The sequence below is a fragment of the Amblyomma americanum genome, chromosome 3 (genome assembly GCF_052857255.1).
Source record: "Amblyomma americanum isolate KBUSLIRL-KWMA chromosome 3, ASM5285725v1, whole genome shotgun sequence".
NCBI classification, from domain to species: Eukaryota; Metazoa; Arthropoda; class Arachnida; order Ixodida; family Ixodidae; genus Amblyomma; species Amblyomma americanum.
In genome coordinates, this window is record NC_135499.1 from 204504109 (window position 1) to 204525801 (window position 21693).

The following is a 21693-nucleotide window of genomic DNA, read 5'->3' on the forward strand; positions in this document are numbered from 1 at the left end:
GGTGAATCAGTAGTAGCTGTTTTGTGGATGGGAACGACCTTCCCCACTTTCCAGTCGTCAGGTATGGTTCCTTCAGACAATGATTGCGTAAACAGTGCAAAAAGGATACTGGAGCAAGCTAGTTTAGCGTTCTTTAAAATTTGAGTTTATATCATCTATGCCGGTAGCGGATGAGTTCTTTATTTTATCAATTATGCATGAAATTCCGCTACTGTTGAAAGTTATGGGTTCCATGGCTGTGGTGATAACAAGTGGTAGTGTAGAACAGGGCAATTCGGATTCGTCAGTAAAAACGGACGAAAAAGCAGTGTTAAATGCGTTTGCACATTCGGTATCAGTCATTGTAACACCGGCATTGTTAGTGAGGGTGATAGCGCGCGTTTCTTTTGGGTTTATCACTTTCCAGAATTTTTTGGGGTTATCGATTATCATTTTTGGTAGGTCGACTTCGTAGAAGGAGCGCTTAGCTTTAACAATCGCGGCCAAGTACAAGTGTTCCACTTCATGGTATTTTACCCACGCATTTGGGTTTCCTTGTCGCTTCGCTGTACGAAATGCGCGTTTTTTCTTATTTTCGAGTCTTTTTAGTGTTTTGGTGAACCACGGCTTCTGATTACGCTTCCTAAAACTGCACGTCGGGATATATTTATTGGTTACGTCAGCTATTTTGTGTTTGAAGAGTGTCCAGTTTTCATTTACACTTCTGCTATGAAAGGATGTTTCAAACATTGACAAGAAGTTATTTAATTCATTGCTGATTGCTTCGTAGTTTCCCTTGTCGTAGAGCATAATAGTTTTCCGGGAAGGTTCTTTTAACACAGGTGTAAAGCTGAAAGTGGCATGAATTACTTTATGGTCGCTGATTTCGCGGAGGTACGTAAGGGATTCTAAGCTATCTGGATGAGTGGTCAGAATGAGGTCTAGAGTGTTAGCTGCTTCTCCTGCGACACGTGTTGGTTCAGATACTAATTGGGTCAAATTAAAATTAAGACAGACATCAAGGAATTCTCTCGACTCTTCCTGACTGACCATGGGCTGAGGTTGACTATTCCAGTCGATATTGGGGTAGTTGAAATACCCAAATAGGAGGATATGTGCCTTAGGGTGCTTTGAAACTAGTTGATTTAGGATATTGTGAAGCTTGCGAGGAAAGTCGGGACTACTTCGAGGTGGTCTATAGCACACCCCAATTAGAAGTGACAGGGGTGAAGCACGGCAGATGAGCCATAGTATTTCCAAGTCCGAGCAGACATTGATGACGGAGCATGATAACTGTTCGTTGACGGCAATTAGAACTCCCCCTCCGCGGGCTTCTTTCCTATCGCCGCGAAAAAGACGAAAATTTGGCAAATCAAACAAGATCTCTGAGTCATTTATATCACTGTTCAACCACGTTTCGGTTAATATAAGTAGATCGCTGCCTGATGATGAAATAAGGTTTAACACGATATCGCGTTTCGGCAAGAAGCTGCGGATGTTAGTAAAGATAACCGATAGGGAAAAGTTGGCACGAGGAGTAGGTGGGGAATAATGCGGTGGCCGGCAGGGGTGAGTTGATTGTTAAGATATTTATTTAACAGTTTCAGAACTTTCATCAAAAATGTAACGCTTTGGGCCTATATGCAGCGTTTTAAACCGCAGGGAATAAGACACAGACTTTGCCTTAGCGAAAGCTATAAGCTGTTTTCGGCAATTCTGGACGCGGCGCGAAAAATCTTCACCTACGCTGTAGCCTGTATCTTTGAACTTTGGACCTTTGGAAAGAACTGATTCTTTTGTTTTGAAGGATGTAAATTTGACGATAATCGGGCGTTGCCGATCCTGAGAGTGTCTTCCGAGGCGGTGAGCACGTTCAATTTCGATTGGGCGTAACTGGATATCAAGGTATTGAGAGCAGTGGCGAGTGATTATTTCTTCGGATTGCGAATAGGTTTCAGAGAGGTTGGTATCAGGTAAACCATAGAAAATTAGGTTGTTTCGCCGGGAGCGGTTTTCAACGTCTTCCAGGCGAGCCTCTAGCACACTAACTAGGCGAGTCGTTTCGGTCGTAGTGGTTTGGATTGCTTCTAGGTCAGTGCGCATTGTAGACAGATTTCCGTAGTGAGTTTCTAAAGTGCTGAGACGGGTGGTGAAATCTGCCATTTTTTGGTCCATTGAGAGAAGTTGGCTCTTAAGCTCCTGCACTTCAGTTACTAATGTGGTCTGGCTAGAAGACATCTTTTTTAGTTCGTCAAGAATAATGTCTAGCTTGTCAGGACCGGGGTTGCTCTCAATATCACTACACGACAGTAACAAAGAATGAACAACGTGAAGACACTCAACATTGATAACAAGGCAGCACTGAGGGCTCGGGAGCTGCACCAAAAAATAGTTACTCGTTTTCTTTGAAAAGAGACTGTAATGGCCACCGACCTGCATGGTGAAGACGAGCGGATTAGAGAACTGTGTTGTGGCACAGCCACCGAGCCCACAGAGTGCCGGTGACGGTCGCTGTTCATTTATAGTTGACACGTTGAATGTAGTTACTGACGATGGGGCCTTCCAATCTGGTCTGAGGATCCAGTTGTTTTGAGCCGATATTGCAGGAAAAGGGGCGTTTTTGGTTGCCTTGTTGATGGGACCTCCGTAAGCTGCGTCGTGCAGTGGCGCATGCTCGATCGCGCTCGACCAGGGAGCGCAAAACATGCCAGGGAGCATGACGCAGACGATGAGGGGCGAGAGCACCTGCATGGTGAAGACGAGCGGATTAGAGAACTGTGTTGTGGCACAGCCACCGAGCCCACAGACACCATAATCTGATTCCAGTTGAACACTTCCCAGTTAATAATAGAACGCGCGGGTTTTGAGGTGTGTTTAGAATTCTCTCAGTTGTGAAAGCTTTCTTGTAAACGGTACGGACATCCATTTGAAAGCTGGGACGCGGGAATGATCGTGAACTTTTTCTTTGTGAACTCATACCGAAGTGTTTACGTCTTCGGCCTCTCACAAAGAAGCGTCTCAAGAAGAACCTGGATGCAGCGAAAACCAGGCGCCGCTGCAGGTGCCGCAGCGAGCAAAGAGCACGAAGCACCCGCATTCCGGCAAAAATTAGCGCTCTCGAACAAGTAGTCGCTCAGCGATGGTCCGTAGGTCGAAAGCGCCGCATTTCTCTCCTGTCTCCTCAAAAACGAGGAGGAGGAAAATAAAAATAAAGCGAGTTTAAGCGAACGTGTTTTGTGACGAAAGATTTCACCAAGACGAGCTAAAAATAAAGCGAACAATTTATATTTCGTGAAATCTGCGCGCCATTCCTCCACATCGCAGATGCCTGCCTCTATAGGACCCGCAGTACGCCATCGTGCCTGTTGGGAGTCGTCAGGCGTGCGCTCTCGCAGTAGTTACCCGGCCAGAAGAGGGCATTCACCTTTTTCTTTTCTCGTTATTCGCGCTGCAACCCCCTCTCGTTGGAGCTTCTTTTCAATTATTATTACTATTTTCTGCGGGCGACGCGGCTCGGTCGGCACGGGCGTCGTCGACTATCAGCAGCGCTCGCAGGCAATTGCGGGTGCTTTGGGGAATAAATGGCGCCGCGCGCATTATGTACTCGGGTCGCGCACGCTCGCAAGCGGTAGCAGCGCCCGTAGTCTCGTGTGAGCGCGCGAATCCGCCTCCGCGCGGCGGCTGAAGCCGAGGTTTAGTGGCGCTCGAGAGGCCGCTTCTATCTGCGCGCCGCACACCGCACCGCCGTGTCAGCCATCCCCTCCGCTTTCAACGGCACTGCTCGTTGCACTCGGAGCGCCGCGCACCGGAATTGACACAAAACCGGTCGAGAAACCGAACGCAAAAAATAAAGTTTTGAGGAAGAGGAGTTGTGCTCTCAGATTTCGCCTCTCCTTTTTTATCTCTCGCTTCGTAAAAAAAAATTTAAAAAATCCTCTAACTGGTGCAGAGAATTCGTAAGCATTGCATCCTTTTCTCTCTCTCTCTCTCTCTCTCTCTCTCTGCGGATGCTTCTAGGACGCGAATGCTCGCGACCTGGTTTTCGAAACCGACGTGTCTTTGACATTCTCGACGACGCGGTGAAAAGAGGCCGCTTCATTCACGACGCAGAATTCGGTGACAGGATACGAAAGGAAGAAAGAAAGATGAGGAGTAAGGTTGCCTTGATCGTTCAGTTTTATATAATAGTCTAGACGGCACCAGGTAAGTGAGAGGTGCATATCGGTTTTTCGATATCTTGCATTTCTGTAGCACAGAGGAGTTATAATCGCTGTTTTATGAAAGTCAGCACCTCTGCGTGGAACTGCTCGTACTTCGGCTTGTTGTCCCGCTTTCCAATTCTCCCCTTTAGCTTGGGCTCTAACCTTTGAACCCGAATAAGCGGCGAAAACAGAATAAGCGACTATGCACACTGATCGAAATGGTAGAGCTGTCATGAGCGTCTGTGGAGGCGCCACGAATGAAAGGCGCCTCCATAGCACTGACGATTCAGTAGTTATGCGGTTGTTTTTGAGAATCTTTCCTAGCTAATGTTGGTTTGGAACTCGTCTTCGCCGCTCCTCTAGCCTCGTTGGTTGTCGCAGGTGGTGGAAGCACGGGCTTCAGAGACTGATAATTTGCGCTTATGAAAAACCTGCCTGGAAATATGAACCCATATGAGGCTATGGTCATGGACAAATATGCCTTTCCGGTGCGCCCCACGGCCTGTGAAACTCACCTGTTACTAAGAATTACTCGAGAAATAGGTAACAGGTTAGAGAGATTTGCGATCTATTAACCTCTCAGCGGACTTTAACGAGTCCGGCTCGTCTTAAGCCGACTATCATTTCTGGCATTTATGAGTTCCGGCACTGCACGTCCTGTTTAAGGTGACTGGGTTTGTCCAAATCATTTTTTTGGTTTGCCGACTGATAGCAACGCGCGCACTGAAAGAATAAAATTTAAATCAATAGCAAATCAGTAGAATATATATCTAAAGAAAAATGGCTGATTTATAGATACTGCCTTAAATAGGACAGGTTGGTTCGAGAAATATAAAGAAAAGAAACCAAAATCTTGACGGCCCCTCTCACCACGTCACTTTAGATGGGCCGCTCCTAACATCCATCTACCCAGCTATCCGTTTTGATACCATTTTCGGAAAAAAAATGTCAGGTAAGGGTTTAATAAGCAACAGATATTTTATGAGGTGAGCAGATGTAAATTGCGGGACAAAAAGTACTGAAGCGTAATTGATCGAACTGACATAGAATAGAACAAAAAAAAAAAGAAAGATGAATTATATATTAAAAATAAAGAACGAAAAATGAAACAAGAATTTTAGCAGATTTGTGACTGATCGAGAATTCGCCAGTGACCGCTGAGGCATTCTTAAGTTGAGCCTGACTTTTCGGGCTGATCAGAGGAAAAAAACCGAAATAAGAATGACCCAGTAAAGGCTCAATTGGAGAAGACTTCACTTTAGGGCCCTTTCAATGCCACCGTCTTACAGCGCGGGGAAGTAGGTTCGTATGGTCTGTATACACCTCTTAGAAGACATTGTAGGACAATTCGTCGATGTCAGCACATATTTAGAATAAATATAGCGGGCAAAATACCGACATATTGCGCAAATGGTTTGCTACTTGCGGTGCCTCAATCGCATCCACGACAGATAATGCAGCGTCGCTCCGGCTCTTCTTTTGGCCTACGTAAGCAGAGTGCCAGAATCCGCCTCCCAGCCGACGCGACGTATGGGAATAAATCGCCCGCCATTACATAACATATATCGCACGCGTTATATGAACACGCATTGCGGAGACAAGGGCAGAAGGCAAGTATCTGGATGCGGCATCTGCAGTCTAACACGCATGTGCCACTGCATTGCACAGGAGAGGGGACCGAAACGAGATGGCCGCTGCTGGCTGCTCATTGATTCAGCCCGCCAGTCCGGGCGGACCATAGAACGACATGTGACACCCGTGCCTTCATGTGGCGTGTACGGGAGGGCGTTGTTGAGTACGCTACACAGCTGCGCGATTTTAGAAGGACATGCGGCAGAATGAAAATTCGTTGCGCCAAAGCGCCGAACGTAATGACGCTTCTGAAATTCTTAAAACTCAAATGGCTACTCTTAATAGCCAGCTGCAAACTCTCTTTTTATCTTCAAACACCTGAATTTAATGTATTGAAAAATTAACAACTGCGTTTTAATTAAGCAGTTTGTTAATTAACGTGACAGGCATTATTGATGATTTCTGATATTACCGGCATATTACTATGACGTTGAAGCCAATTTTATACCTCAGAGTGCTTATTTTTTAAAGTTACTCACGGGCTTCGCTGAAGAGCCGATTATAACAGTTCTTTGCATATCCAGGAACATGTCTACAAATAATTTGCTCGTCTGAACACTTAAATTCTGAAAACATAATTCTTTAGAACTATAGTCCCTTATTGACCTACATGTCTACACGGCGCATTTCAAAGCGCAGTAATAGCCGCGCAACGATGATCCACAAGCGCAACAAAACAACAAAAAATGCATGAGGGAAGAAAAATGTAGCCGCCATGACAATCCTCGGTTTGAATTCCCCGGAAAATTACACTTCGCCGGCTTTCAACTTTTATCTACTTTCCTGCTTTGCTGCATTCCGTACCAGTGATAACCGCTGAATGCGTCGATCGGCGGCTTACTATGACCTTTACAGTCGTTGGTGACGTCTATTACCTCAGTATCCCAATTCAGTGCACGTGGGCGATATGTAAAAAAAAAGGAACTATCTGTGCTCTCAACAACAAGCCACTTTACAGTGCAGTGTTAGCAACGCCCTGCATAGTTTAGAACTTGACAGTTATTTTGGCTTTTAAGTTTGTTTGAGAACTTAAAACGAATCGCCTCAATAGCGGGACCGCCGCCAGGCCAGAACTCGACATATTGCCCATTGCAGTAGTGTTGCGGACTCATAAATCTGATGATCACCACACTCTAAACAAAAAGGAATAAAAAACGAGTAAGATATATTCTCTAGCACACTCCCTTTTATTATAGAGATTGCATTAAAGAAAAACTTACCCCCTTTTGGTCTCATACTGGCGTATTCGTGTTTAGAGTGCACTGTTTGTGTGATACCATTATTATGAACGATTGTGCACAAAAAATATTGATAATCGGCGCCTGCGGCAAACGCTGCATGCACACTGAAAAGCGTTTGCAAAACTCACTCCTAGTTTATCGTCACAGTAACTCAGTGGTTACGACGGTTCATCTGCTGGTCAGATCTGGCTGGCACAATCGGATCCGGTAAAAAGTGCAAAAGGCCCTGAGGCGCAGATTTCACTTAATGTCATATGACAACAGGGAGTCGAATTAATTCATGGCCCAAAACTACAGCTTGTCTCTTACGTCAAATTGTGGCGTCAGTACGCAAAACTCTATTAACCATTAACGAAACCCCTTCTACAGCACCGAACAAGACGTTGAGCTGAAAGGGACGACTTCACGGCTGAGCAGCAGTGCAGCATTCATTGTTCGTATAAGCCCCAGGGCCAACAATCAGCAGCCTTTCTACTGTATCCTGCAAGCGCGCTTCCATTTCTCGGCGATCCTTCCTGGTACACTTGCCCGCGTCTTTGAATGCGTGTAGTTTTTCTGGGTCATGGCATTCATTACGACGCTTCAAATCCGCAATAAATTACTACCAGTTTTTTTTATAAATACTTTCTTCAAACAAGGTATGGCAGACAGCGGAATTCACAATAACCACAGCGGATTTGTTGATCGAGCACTTGTATGCTGGAAGAATATCTGATTCATGTCTCTGCGAGGTGCGTCCACGGTTTCCCCTCTTGTACCGTTCACGTGCCTCCGCTCGATGACTTGCTTCAGTAATGCAGCGCCTGATAGTTTTTGTTTTTGTTTTATTTCGACAGCGTGCCTGCTGACATAAGGTATTTACAAATATAGGTACGCACTGGACTCTCGAAGAAAGTCCAGTCCTGATAGTTGAAATCACAAAATGCGTTCTGGCTCCAGCATGGAAACTGATTACAAGTGCATTACCTTTTTCCGTGTTTGTTTTGATTCCGCTCACGTTAAGGAAGATTTACAGCCCCTGCGAAGGGTAACTAGACGCTAACACGCACTAACTAGACGTAAGCTAACGGATGTAGGAACCGGTATTACATTTTCTTTTCTGCCGGTCCATGCCCTTCTTGTCGGACAAACAGCTAACTAGTAAGGGGATTCAACCCTTCAACAACTGACAGTGGCCAAAAATTCGTAAGGCTGCTTGACTTTGGCTGGACAGAGCGCAGACCACGCGCAAATCCGTGGTGAGAGCTCTGCAGTGAACGCGGCTTGTCGCGAATGCCCCGCCTTGGTGGCTTGGCAGCTATGGCATCCGCCTTCTTAACTCCCTCCCTGCTTAACCCCGCCTCGCAATTCTTAAGCAATTGTCGCGCGGGACACACCATTCACGAATTCATTTGCTCGACCCCATTTTTGCAAAGACTGACGCTTTTCAGCGCCGCTTTTTTCCACGGACTATTTCAGACTGGAACTGTCTTCCCGAGGCAATTTTTCAGTCCTCCAATTTCAGTAAAGCTTTCGAGATCTATTTTCTTGAGTGAATGAGCGTTGTGTTTTGTTGTTTTGCCTATTGATTGTAATCACATGTATCCCTCTGGTATTTTTCATGTTAAATGCCTTGTGTAGCCCTTCCTGCATGGGCCAAGATATTGGCCTGGAGTATTTCGAAATGTTGATATAAATAAGTAAGTCAAGGCCTCTGTTCCACTCCCGAGCCTGTGAAGCTTCATCGCGATGGGGGCGCAATGAAAGAAACACTGGAAAACTTATTTTGATGCTCGTTAAGGAACCTCATGCGGTCCAACTAAAAATCGTCATCCTTCTCATTATGGCTTGCCTCATAACCATGATGTCGATATTCTAATGGCATCACACTGAAATGCATAAATTGCTATCAAGCTTCTGAAATCTGCTAGCAAGATTTTCTTCCCTTGCAGGTTCCTCTGACAGTATTTCAGACTTCAAACCAAAACCGAAGTTGCTTGTGTCCCTTTTCGCTTAAAGAACTACAGACCGCATCGAAAGTGGCTTAAATCAGATACTCCGAAGAATCATTCCATCATTCCAAGACATCAATTCATCGGCTGCACCCAGCGCAGATAATCATACCTCGACTTCGTGATGTCTCTTGGCAGCTTGTGGTCGTAAAAAGCTATTTTGCATAGTGCTGCATGGAAGAAAAGAATCCGCAACTTAATGTCGTCGTTCATTTAGGGCTAGTTTTATTTATATCATTCCCACGGCTCCATGGCATCGTCATGTGAGTAAACGCGTTGCCATATAAAGGAAGCCGCTTGTTTTGTTGCCGCTTACCTTAAATGATTCCGGCGTCTTATTACCACTCGGGGAAGACTTTCAGAGCTCAGAGCAAAAGTAACGTTCTTGTAATGTTCTCTCAAAATTCAAGTCACTGCAAAAAAAAAAAAAAATTACAAGCTACCGATTGAGCATAGAAACAAAAAGAACGAGGGAAGGAGAAGGAATGCACAACAAATAGGCAAGCACAAGTAAAAAATAAGCACAAAAATAGACATAAAATCGCCAAGAAATCATCATACACCTGCGGGATCTATAAACGTTAAGGAAGAAATAACGTTCGCTTTTGTACGAAGACTCATTGCTGTGGGAAAGAGTAAAAAACGCTCTTATTGTTTTTTATTTTTTGGTACGGCAGCAAATGCATTATTACCACTCATGTTCCAGAAATTCAATGCGTGTTGTGTTGTTATTTTTAATCGCTGCGTTAGAATAAACCGGTGCATATAAACTTAAAGCTCGTCGGGCACTAAGAGCCTTCTACAGCATACTTCACATATAACAAGGCAATAAAATATTTAAGCAAAAAAAAAACGAAGTCCACAGCGTTTTTGAAAGTGCGAAGACGCACGAAAGGTATATCTAGCCCAGTCAGTAAACGAAACACCAAGGCATAAGTTGAAGTCAGCATCTCTCGCTATGGTGACCATAAATCTTCCCGGCAGGTATTCCCTAACGAGCAATCTAGCACCTGCCAGGAAGTCGAACGGTGGAAAGAGGAAAAAAAGAAGCCATCCGTCAATTTCAATACCGTAACTTCTTGAGAGCCGAGGCAGAAAAATAAAAGAAAGATCGATGAAAAGGACGTGTGGAGTAGATATAAATGCAACTCGAGTGGTCCGTGTACCTGGAAGCGATACAAAAAGAACTCCCTAAGGGTTGGCAGAGACAATCAATACTGGCGATGATGGAGGCCCAAGGACGTGTGAAGGTAAGCGCTAGTATGTAGGCCGCCGGTGGTACTTGCGTTTGCTACGGGCTTTCGAACTTTTCTTTAATGTATGTTGATTTTTCTGCTGTGGGAAGTCAGGATTCTCTGTAGACATTTCTCGAACACTACACCTGTTTACAAGTGCATTCATGTACCCAATAACCGACGCTGAAGTGTATTCTCCAGATTCTAAACTTAATATTAACTTCACAAAGAATAACAAAATTGATAGAAGTTAGATAACTTACGTGTTCTTCTTGATGGACGGGAGATGCTCAAATCGGGACTAAAATAAAAAAAAATAGAACGAAGAGCACATCACTCGCACCCAGCACGTGCTCAACACTCTCGGGTGAAGGCGAATTGAGATGGCTCTATTAAGCTCAGATAAATATCGAAACTGGTATTAGAAAGCAGCCCGATATCCCAGCAAATCAAATGCTCCCGAGACAAGATGAGTGCGAGATGCACCAGATATTGCGGAATCGCAGAGGCGCTGCGAGCTCAAAGAGATGCGAGGCTTGGTAGTACGATTGAGGGAATATTCCGGGAGGCAAGAGGAAGCTCGCTGAATAAAGTGCGGCAGGTTTGGTGTGGCTTGTTTGCGCCATTCCAGGGAACAAATATTTGCGTTTCCGGCTAAAACAGCTCGAGCTTTTCAGGGCTGAAGTACGCACGATTGCGCCAATTTCCTCACTTTCCACTTGCACCGCTTTAACACTCGTCCTGGTCGCCTCACCCCCCTCCTCCTCTCTAAACCTCACACGCCCACCCTCTCCACTTCGTACTCATATTCCGCTTCTACTCTTTTCTTTTTGTTGCTTCTTAGCACTGAGGTACAGCAGATATTGCGCCGCTCGAACAAACATGTATCTCTAACTTATTTCGGTTGCTACAAGAGAAGTTCAACATGGTCGGTTCATTGTCGCATAGTTTGAGCTTTATTCTAAAAAAAGACCCTCTCATCTGTTGAAATCGAAGGCAACTCATGCGGCCTTTCAAATAGCATGCAGTTTAGGATTTTTCCACCCAAAGCCCCAAAGCCTACCGAGTGAGGAGCGAAGTGGCTGTGCGTTCCTGGAGAGTACATTGTAGTCGCACAGAAGGCATGGCTACAGCTGTGCTCCAAAGGCTTTCACCATGAAGATCAGTGCGGCCAAAGGTCGGCTCCTTTTTATCTTTAGAGCCTGGTGTAGTACTTTGGGAGAGGATTGCATCAACTGCTTGATCTTCTTTCGCCTTGTTTTGATCCCTGGCTTATGCCCCCCCCCCCCCCCCCCCGCACATTCATGCTTATATTCATTATCGTAAAACGCGGGATAAGTTTTTCAGCGTTCTAATTTACATCGCTATGAAAATGCAGATATAGAGGTCTCCAAGAGTTTACGGCACCGGTCTGGTATGTTCGCTTTCTAATTAAACTTACACGAGCTCCTTTAGCAGGCCCTAAAACTGAAAAAATACGGCTTTTCTTGACCGCAACTCTTAATTTCAGTGGGTCACACATTGTTTTAAAAGAAATAAGGCTGCGATCTAAACACTTATAAGCGGGCTGTTCGTAAGTAAAGTTTCCTAGAGGTGGGAAGCTATTTACTAAAACAGGTTCCCAGCTTTATACAACTTTATGCTTTATTGCCTTGCTTTATCCTTTTTCGTCTTGCTGCCAGCACATCTTTTTTTTTCGATGCCGCATTAACGAAGCTGGTCTTGTCGCGACGCACAAAAATGCTAATTAAAGCGAGCGGGAAAATATACATGCGAGACACTAACATATTCTTAACGACTGCAAACGACGGCGAATGTTACAAAACTAAGCAGACCGCCCTTCGAGACGCCTAGCTACAGCCCGTGCTAACCTGCTCTGAAGGGCGTTAAGGTTCTCGTTTGCGCTTTTAATAAAAGGCGCCTCGGTGTCATTATTTTTGAACGCCTGACGCCCCCGAGGAAATAGCGTGACGGGGAGATTTGCGAGGCTAGGGAGGGGCGGGAACAGACGCGCGCTGGAAACACTCGAAACGCATTAGACGCGTGTTAAGCGAATCGTGTGAGAGAGGAGGAAAAGAAATCAATGAAAAGGGAATGAAAAACAGCGTAAGAACGCTTTAATAGTAAGAACAGCAGGGCATACGACCGAGAATCACATCAGGATAGAAGACGAGGCAGTTTCTCCGTCCAGAAAGCAAAGTTATAGCGCCTTAAAAATGGGAAAAAACAACAAAAATTCTGCTTTGAAAGGAGACATAAAAGAAAAAAAAGCACACGTTTTTTCGGGACTCTGATACCGGCAACGTGGAATTTGGGCCAGAGCTCTGAAACAAGACACGCCGCGTCAGGATGTCACCTGACGCGTCCGTCAGAAGCGGAGGTTTCCGAAGTATAAAGCTCTTTTGACGGGCGCTGCTTTTGATACCGCTGTCTGAGCGAAGATATAGGCAAGAATGCGTTCAGAGTGCCATGCTCGCGATATGAAAGGCTGAAAAACGCTTGATTGCCTCTGAGATAGCAAGGAAGACGTTATGGAGGCTAGGAGCTTGTTTTATACGTTTTTTTTTTGTCATGAGAAACTTATCCACTACACTTTCGAGAAAGTAGGAGCAAAAACATGCGGCGTGGCATGTTTTCCGAGACAGCGCAGGTTTGCGACGATAGATAATTCTACGCTTGATTTTTCTCCTCAGTATATGTCGCATAACCTAACTCTGTCTTTGTTCCTACACGTGTACGTATTCTGCTTCGTCAATTTTATAATTTTTATTTTGTTTTTAATCGCATTGAGGATTGTGAAACGCAGTTTCACGATGGTATTTCTCATCACAAATTCATTTACTTTACTGGCGTTTTCCCGCGCCAGTTCCGCTCTTGTAAACCGAAACCTGTTGCAAAAAAATATTTTGCTGCGCAAGATGTTCAGGTTACACATTACTGAGAGAACTGTCTTTTTTCTTATTGTCATAATGACATTGACGCATTATGTACCAAGTTTGAATCCTGTTGTCACTGCTATATACAAAACTTTATTCGAGAAACAATGAGAAACGCTGACCGAGGGAGTTCCTCGATAACCACAGAGTTGTGACATTTAAAAGGGAGGCTAAAGCGCCGCAGAAAATTCAAGCGTGTTGAAGACGAGGTAGTTACAGCACTAAAACCAAACCTGGAATGTAATATGCGGGAGTCCCGGAAACATTATTACACTGTAATGCTAGGCCGATTTGCTTGAAGAAGCCTGCGAAACTTGTGGCAGTTCCTGGAGAACAAGGGTCTTATACAGATTGAGAAAGTAACGATATACAAGAATCTTGTCACAAACTGGAAGCTAATAGCGCAAATGTTCAATTCTCGTTTTCAAAGTGTGTTTTCGAAGCCGCCAATTATTTTGATGTCACTCCTGCAACGGATGTGTAGTGCACTCTGCCCATATCCATGGAGGGTGTAGATGAAATGTTTTTATGATTTGGCTATCCCTTCCCTTACGGCGCGGTTCAGGTGTCCAACGATATCTGAGACAGATACTGCGCCATTTCCTTTCCCCAAAAAACCAATTATTATTATTATTATTATTATTATTTGGCGGGAAAACTCAGCAGGTCAAGATAAAATTTCAGCTACTTTTGTAGGTAAACTTCCCGTCATAGTTTTTAATAAGTCCTTAAATTTCGATAAGTGATAGCTCGTGTTCTTTCTGTTCTTAAGAAGAACTGTAATCCCGGCAGTAATCTGCCATTATCGACAGTTTTTGTTTACGAATATTTCTTGCAAGATGATAGATTATATTCTGGTGAAACAACTAAATAACCTTTTTATATAAGCGTAATACGAAAAATGAAGCACAGTATGTGTTCCGGCGTGGTTTCTTTTTACCAATGTGCAAATAATAGTAACCACAAATGACTTCGCTACAGTTCTAGATAAGAATTGCCAGGTAGACGTAATATTTTTGGAATTTTCCAATGCTTTTATCAGGGTATCTCACAATAAATTAATCATAAAAATGAAAACAGTTGGCATATTTTCCAAAATAATCAATTCGGTTATGTCTTATTTGACTAACAGAGAACAATATGGGGATAAAGGCGCCGAATGGTTTGGAAACACAAATGTTTACTCGAGAGTACCGCAGTTGTCTCCGTTAGGAATGATGTTATTTAATACTTATGCCAATGATGTCGTACATTTTGTGAATTCAAGTGTATCAGTTAAATTGCTCGCAGACGATTGCGCCCTTTTTAAAAGTATAAAATCTCTTAATGATCAAGCTGCGCTGAACGTAATCTAAAATTACTAGCAAAATAATGTGACAAGTGGGATATGATTTTATATTTTGAAAAAAAAAACAGTTTATTTGCGGAAACTAATAAAGGCAACAAACTTCAACTCTGAGGTAACATAGGCGTTAACGTCATTAAACACGTAGGTTAATATAAGTATTTAGGCGTTGCAGTTACATCCAAGCCGAAACGAAGCGCACACATTGACAACGTGTCCTCCTCGGCTCGTAAAAACTAGAGGTAATAAAACGTAATTTACGAATATGATAAAGTGAACTGAAAAACAATGAGCAACAGGTTGTAATAATACCTTCTATAAAGTGCGCAAGCATTGTGTGGGACCTTCACAGAGCAGTACACACAGAAAGATAGAAAAAATTTGAAGATTAGCCGTGTTTTGCATCTAACCGCTGTAAATGCCGCGACTCCGCGACTGCTGTGTTGCACTGAAGCGAAGCTGGACTGCTTGAAAGAACACAAAAAAATTGCTCGAATTAAATTTCTGAGTCGCTTATAATTTTCGAAGCTAGGCAAATATCCCCATGAATACATAATTAAACACTGATCTAAAAAATCCCGTCATAAGCACGAACACAAAAATAAACCTACTTTTGCTGGAGGAATGTCTGTAGATACTCATTTTTCTCTAGTCTGATTATAAAATGCAACGCACTGCCGCATGCTTCTCTTCTGCTTTTCCTCGATTAGTGATTTCTCAGCTGGCGTTGTCGATAATGCGCTGTGTGGTAGAGGCTATTATTGTTATTATTATTTATCTGATACCCACAGCGCCATACGGCATTACAGTGGGAAACAATACATTGCGCATTGTTTCCTGTCTTGTGTGACTTCTTTATGCTCGTATGCATCTGATTTGGTTTGTAAAATAGGCGTTGTCCATTTTAACGCGACAGCATTAAGAAGCTAGTGTCGCAGAAAATCCGGTGTCGCTGGCGTCTTTGGCCGGGAGCGAAAAATGGCGCATCTCGGTGGACACCTGAACCGCGCCGTAAGGGAAGAAATTTTCCTTCCCTTACGGCACGGTACGGGTGTCCAGCGAGAATTGTGAGTCAGGGGTCTTTTCCTTTCCTTAAAAAAATTTATTTTCAATTTCCTTGCTTTACGGCGTGGTTCGGGTTTCCACCAAGATATGTTTCCTTTCCTTAAATTGTCCGGGCAAGAGTTCGCTCCGAAGGACGATGGCGTTCCGTGCATTCCATGGCACTGCTGCAACATGATGTCGTGTCCTGCTCTTAAAGGCGAAGCCTAAGCGTCCTCCAAATTTTTATATCTTCTTTGTCAATAGGGTTGCTATTTTTTTAAAAGTCGCACTTTTTGTACTATATTGTTTGTATTCTGCCTGTTTGCTTGGAACGTACTTCGTCCGCAGCGTGTGATAAATAAAAATAAAAATAAACGCCTGCAGCTTTGTGCTGTTGGTAATAATTTTGTGAAAAAATAGGAAATAATTAAAGCAAGCGGCGCGTGCCGCGAGACAGCCATGCAGACACAGCCTACACGTGGACTGCACTTATACAACACGGCAAAATCTCCTCTGAGTCTGTCACCTTGAATTCGTATATCAAGTAACTGTCGCAAAAAAGAAGCCAGCGTTCCGTTATTTTTCTTCACACCTTGTGTAAAAGAAGGCACACAAGCCGCGTACAAGTGCCTTTATTCCCGGCTGTCAATATGGCGTTCATCTCCACACACGTGACACACACGCCACGCACCGTTTTTGCCTTTCCCTCAAGTGCAAGCTTGGGGTCCCGAGTAGACAACGTCTAATGGATATAGTCGTTAGACTGGCCTAATTAGATCTGGTTTTCGCGGTTAGAGGCATGTCTACACTATGCCTAAAACTGAAGCTTGGCCGAGTTGGTAATTCTTAAACCCGTCAATGAACGCCTGAAGGAGCATCACAGCAATGTATACATTAAAAAGTCAAAGGAAATCTTGGGATACACTGCAGAGATTGCGACAGCAAAACATGCAGGTCATACTTCGCGGAGACGAAAGTGGAGGAAACAATCAGCTAAATCGCGAAATTCCTGAAGCTGCAGCAGTCGAAAGGGTAACTGAAGAATGTGTCAGCAGCCCCTCTGTGGTCTTTAGTCACAACTAAATAGCGCTGATGTCGCGATCGAGAGCTGTTAGTATGTATATTTCCTTGTGATTGTCGAAGTGTTTCCTTTTATTGGTTGGGTCTGTAATATACTTCCGCGGACCAAGTATTAAACTTTAATTGTAAGTCAGCGCTCGTCCTTGTGTGTCTTCCTTCGTCCCAGGTTCAAATCGCACTGTAATATTTAAGGCATTTTGCCATCCCTGCTGTTGATGAACTTCGGATAATAGCCGTCCACCGCAGCACTTTTGGGGCATTGTCCTCGTGAACAGTTATAACATAAGCGTAGCATTTTCCGTGAGTTGGTACTAGATACTTTTCTTGAAAATAATTACGCACACACATGACAGGACATGAATTTTTTTTGGGGGGGGGGATAGCTATAATTATCTATGCTTTCACCATCAAGATGACCATTCAGACATGACAGATAGAAATCTTCAGTGCCACGCGTGCTGAAAACCTAAAGCAATCGATGTTGCTGATTAAGATGTGCGCATAAATGTCCCCAAATGCCTGCCAGTTGGACAAGTTTAGATCAACGCGGAGCAAGTCCAACTTCGGCAGTCGCGAACGAATGCGGCGTGGTCGTCCAGCGGTCAAGCTCTCAGATGATGGCCGAGCTTCAGCAGGATTGATTGATTGATCGAAAAATTTTTTGAATGCACGGCGAATCTCAGAGTCTTGGGTGGTCCGCCTATTCCGGCAGCCAATTGGCCTGCCCAACAGCGTGGGCTCTGCGAACCAGTTCTCGTAGGATTAAGGCGTTAAGTGCGCTGCTGTTTCATTGAGCATGAATAGGAAAAACGCATGCACACCTAATTCTATTATGTGTCGGCGATGCAACCGCACTGAAAGCTCTTGATGCCTTCCTCAAAAGTGACTGGTGGGGCTTGTGAGACTCAGGTTAATAATGTTTTTCCCCGCCTCTTCCCGTATCTCACCTGCCACCTGCCATAGTTGGCAGGAGGAGGTTCACATAGACGAACCTGGTATAGTGACTTCACTGTCAGTCTGGTGACGTTACTTCTCTCCAACGAATGCGCATTTTCCGTGTGGTGACGTCAGTGCCAGTCCTGTGACATTACTTATCTCTAACGAATGTGCCTTCTTCGGTATGGTGACGTCGCCTAAGACGTCACCATACCCACGATGCAGGGGTTTTGCTCCGGTGAGGGTTCTGTGCTGTAGCATAATAATGTACGAGATTTGTTCACGAGATTGAGATTTGTTCACAGTGGGGTGACATGTATTAACTATACATTTCACTGAACTCAGATGGGCTTGCACCAGATTGCGTACACGGTTGCGGAGACTGAGCGTGCGCCTCCAGTGTGTTTAGACAGCGAATATTATAATTTATTGGCCATTCACTATTTAAAAAAAAATGTGGCAGTCAGCTCTGAGATAGAGTATGGAAAATCTGGTTACTGCGTCGATACGCTGAAGCGAATTGGCTTCCGGCCTAGTGAGAAAAAAAAATCGACGCTCGACTAGTAAGAGTATGCGAATTAAAGCTAGGTAGAAGCCAAAATCCGCGAATCGGTCTCCTGGGATTGAAATAACTTGTAGACTCACAGTACACGCTAGAGAGATGGCAGGCAGAAGGCTTCTTGACACACACAAAGTGAACAAGGAAGGGGAAGGCCTCAGGGTGCTTGCCAACGTTCCGGCAAAAGGACTTGTCTTCGCCTGGGCAAAGCGTTTATCATTGGCGTGTTTTAGATTAGATAGGGCCTTCACTCCGAGGAAGAAGGCTCAGTTAGGGGGAGGAGGGCGTGAAGTGGGAAGGGTGCTAGGAAGGTGAGTGTGAATCTTGTCCGAGCACGATGGCTGATAAAGAGGATTAACCGGCTGACCTGCAAAACTGCAAAATAATATGCCAGCTCAGTAGAAAGGATTCCGGGGGGGGGGGGTAGTGAGGAGGAGGAGGAGGAGGGAGATAGCGAACATTGGGTTGAAGGGCTGTGTGTCCACACATGGAGTAGACTCAGCCAAGCTAAGCCTCGACTTGGCACTCACCTCACCAATCATGGGCAGATCATTTTGGCATTGCTCACAATTCAAGCGGTGGTAGCAGTTTTCAGCCTCGTTCGGAAGATATAAAAACATAACGTGTGCTGCAACGCTTTCAAAGAGCGTAAGAACATGGGGCATTTCATTCTTTCGATAGGGCACATTCTCTTGCCTTTGCAGTTTCCTTTCGCCATGTATGGTGCTCCGTTTGAAACTGTTTTGTAATTAAGTAAGAAAGGTATCACAACATATTAGCAAGGCTATGGCTTCGTGTATACTGTGTAGTCGCTGTAAGCAGACGCGTTTCGCAGTAATCAAATCAATGTTTGTTAATTCGAACAGTGACAACCAGCTAAACTATCCCATTTAAGTTGCAGACCCCAGTTTTAAGCCTGCAACCTGTACCTGTTGGCATTATTTCCATAATTTATTTTGCTCCGGGAGTTATCAAATTTCACTTAACTGCTGTTTGCAAGGAAGACAACAGTTAAGTTTGATAAGTTCTGAGATATTCTGCCGCTTGAACATGAAATGAAACCCCCGACGAAGATAACCGGGGTCTTCTTCGCAAAGACTGCAATTGGTAAAACGTCGTTATAAGACGCGAAATTTTCCCGGCAGGTAAAAGGCAGTTATGAGGCTCATCCCGCATAGAAAGATCAATAGACACATCTTTATTAGGAATGACTTGGTGGCTAATAGTATTCTCTTCAAAATTGTGGACAAGCAGTTTTCAAGGCATGCTTTCTTTGTTGCATATAATCTTTTTTTTTTGTCACAGACTATAATACACTGTTAGCTCGCTGCTGCTGTGACTTTGTGTTCACGCGAGCATGCGTTTGATATTTCGTAGTCGTGCACGTTGGAAGAGTAAAGCCAAGGAAAACCATTTCACTCAATTCATCCATCCCTACCAAGCAATTCTGGACAAAAGAATTTTTGAGCGAGAAATTGTTTATGAACGCAATTTTTTTAAATATTGTAAGATTTCACTATAGCAATCAATATAGCCGAAGATCACCCAATGACATTCTTGTATTTTTTTCTATTGACGTTTTTGCTATGGTCAAAAGCGTTACCCATCGGTTTTCTATGGCAGTCTTAACTGTTCGTTGCGATCGCTGGAAACACTTTAAAAGATAGAAGATTTTGCTGCATAGAGTAATGAACCATAACCTTCAAAATTTTCATTACAGTGCCTTAGAATTTTCCAATTTTCTAAATTTTTGCCCGAGAAAGTTGGACTTGATTTCTCTACGTGCTCGCCAAAATGTCCTCTTTAATCAAAATATATAAATTTCTGCCCTAAGCCATACTCTGCAGTTGAGTGACCGCTCAGTACTATCAAAGAAACGCTTTTAAGAGAACGTTGAATATGTCGCAGTATGCGAAGTCGAATGTAATACTGTATCAGTCCATCAGATACACGAAGTGCAATACACAGGAGTGCACTTTTATGCAATAAGTTGGCTTTTCCACCCACTGGCCTCTCCAATTCCGCAAAGCAAAACGTATTGATTTCGAGAAACAATCAGGAATAAAAGAGTAGGCAGACATTGCCTTGAGAGTTTCTGGCCTGACGCTTTCCGCGAATCGAAAAAGAAAACAGCGAATGACCCGGGGCGAGCCGTCATTAGCGATGGTTCCTCGCCGGCACTAATGGATCTGCGATAATTCCTAATGAACGGCAGGCAAATTACAAAACAAGAACCTTCACTTTCAAAAATACCCTCCGTTTAAGTACATTATCTACCGTCTTTCTCGTCTGTCGGGGCCGCTGGTTTTGTCAAAATCGCTCATCCGTTGTCGAAAGTTCGCTAACTACCACTCCATCAATGCTTCGCGAAATGGTCTTGATATTCTTGCCCGCTTGCTCACCGCACCAGAGGCGTCGTACGTGATAAACGGGATCAGTTTATTACCGGCGGTCTTAGGCGCACGGACCTCGACTATTCCATCCATGTGGGAAATCAAATAACACAACCCTTAACACTAGAATTGCGTCGATTAACGTTTTAAAAGCAAAAAATCTACAAATTCTTAATAATTACTTGATAGATAAGTCAATCGCTTGATTTTCATGCGCAGCTGCCCGTAGCGATGTTACGAAAGCTATCGCTTTGAGTAAATATTCCTTTTCAGGCAAGCAACAATTTGACTGCCATTCATTTTGGAGCAGGTCAGTGGTTTTTTCGGTCACTTCTACACTGTTCCACAGTTTCTCATAGTTGATGAGGCCGATAAAGAACGAGACATCGCCTACGGAAATTCTTTTTCATGCAACTTTTACTCTGTTGTCTTCTTTACAGTGTTTTATGCAGGCTTGTGGTTTTTACGGCCGCATTTTTATAGCGCGCTGTGTCAAACTGAAGATAACTCCACTTACTAAATTTCTCCGCTTTAAGGGGTGCTACCTCAGCGCACACGGTACTCTGCGAAAGGTGCATGGTTCACCGATACATGGCGGGCTCACTTCGTTTACATCAAACTAATGCACAATAAAAACACATTTGCTGACCTTGACATTAATGAATCAGTCGCTGTGGTTTATTTAAAGTGTCTTTAAAAAAACAGAAAATTTTGAAGCATAATAGCCCCAAAAACAAATATAAGGGTAACTTTTGACTATACGAGGAGAGCAATGGCTGCCTTGTATTGTCACATGCAGAATAGAAAACCGGAAAAAATACTGCGAAGCTGGAGCACCGACTTGCAGTTACTAAGGTAAACAGGTGAACGGGGAACACATGTCTTTTTGTGATTGGAGTTGACATAGAAGGGCTTATCGTACGCATGATCACCTACTCCTGCTATTTTCGCTCTACGCCTGATCGCAATTTCTGTTTCTAGAAAGATAAGCATCAAGAAGTTTATCCCAGCTTTTCTGATCGAGCACTGGTTCCCAGAGGCATGTTATTTCTTCTACTTCCCCATCCACCTCTCACTATGAAGGGGAACGGTCCATCTATATGAATTTCCGCGTTACGTA

The 21693-nt window shown here is 44.0% G+C and overlaps 2 protein-coding genes across 2 annotated transcripts in view; both read right to left on the reverse strand.

Moving 5' to 3' along the window:
- Positions 1 to 21693, reverse strand: part of LOC144125920 (protein amalgam-like) — a 339341-nt gene that overhangs the window by 31336 nt on the left and 286312 nt on the right. The window lies entirely within an intron of this gene.
- On the reverse strand, positions 1570 to 2730 carry LOC144122845 (uncharacterized). Its single transcript, XM_077655833.1, has one exon. The coding sequence runs from the start codon at positions 2728 to 2730 to the stop codon at positions 1570 to 1572; it is 1161 nt and encodes a 386-aa protein (XP_077511959.1).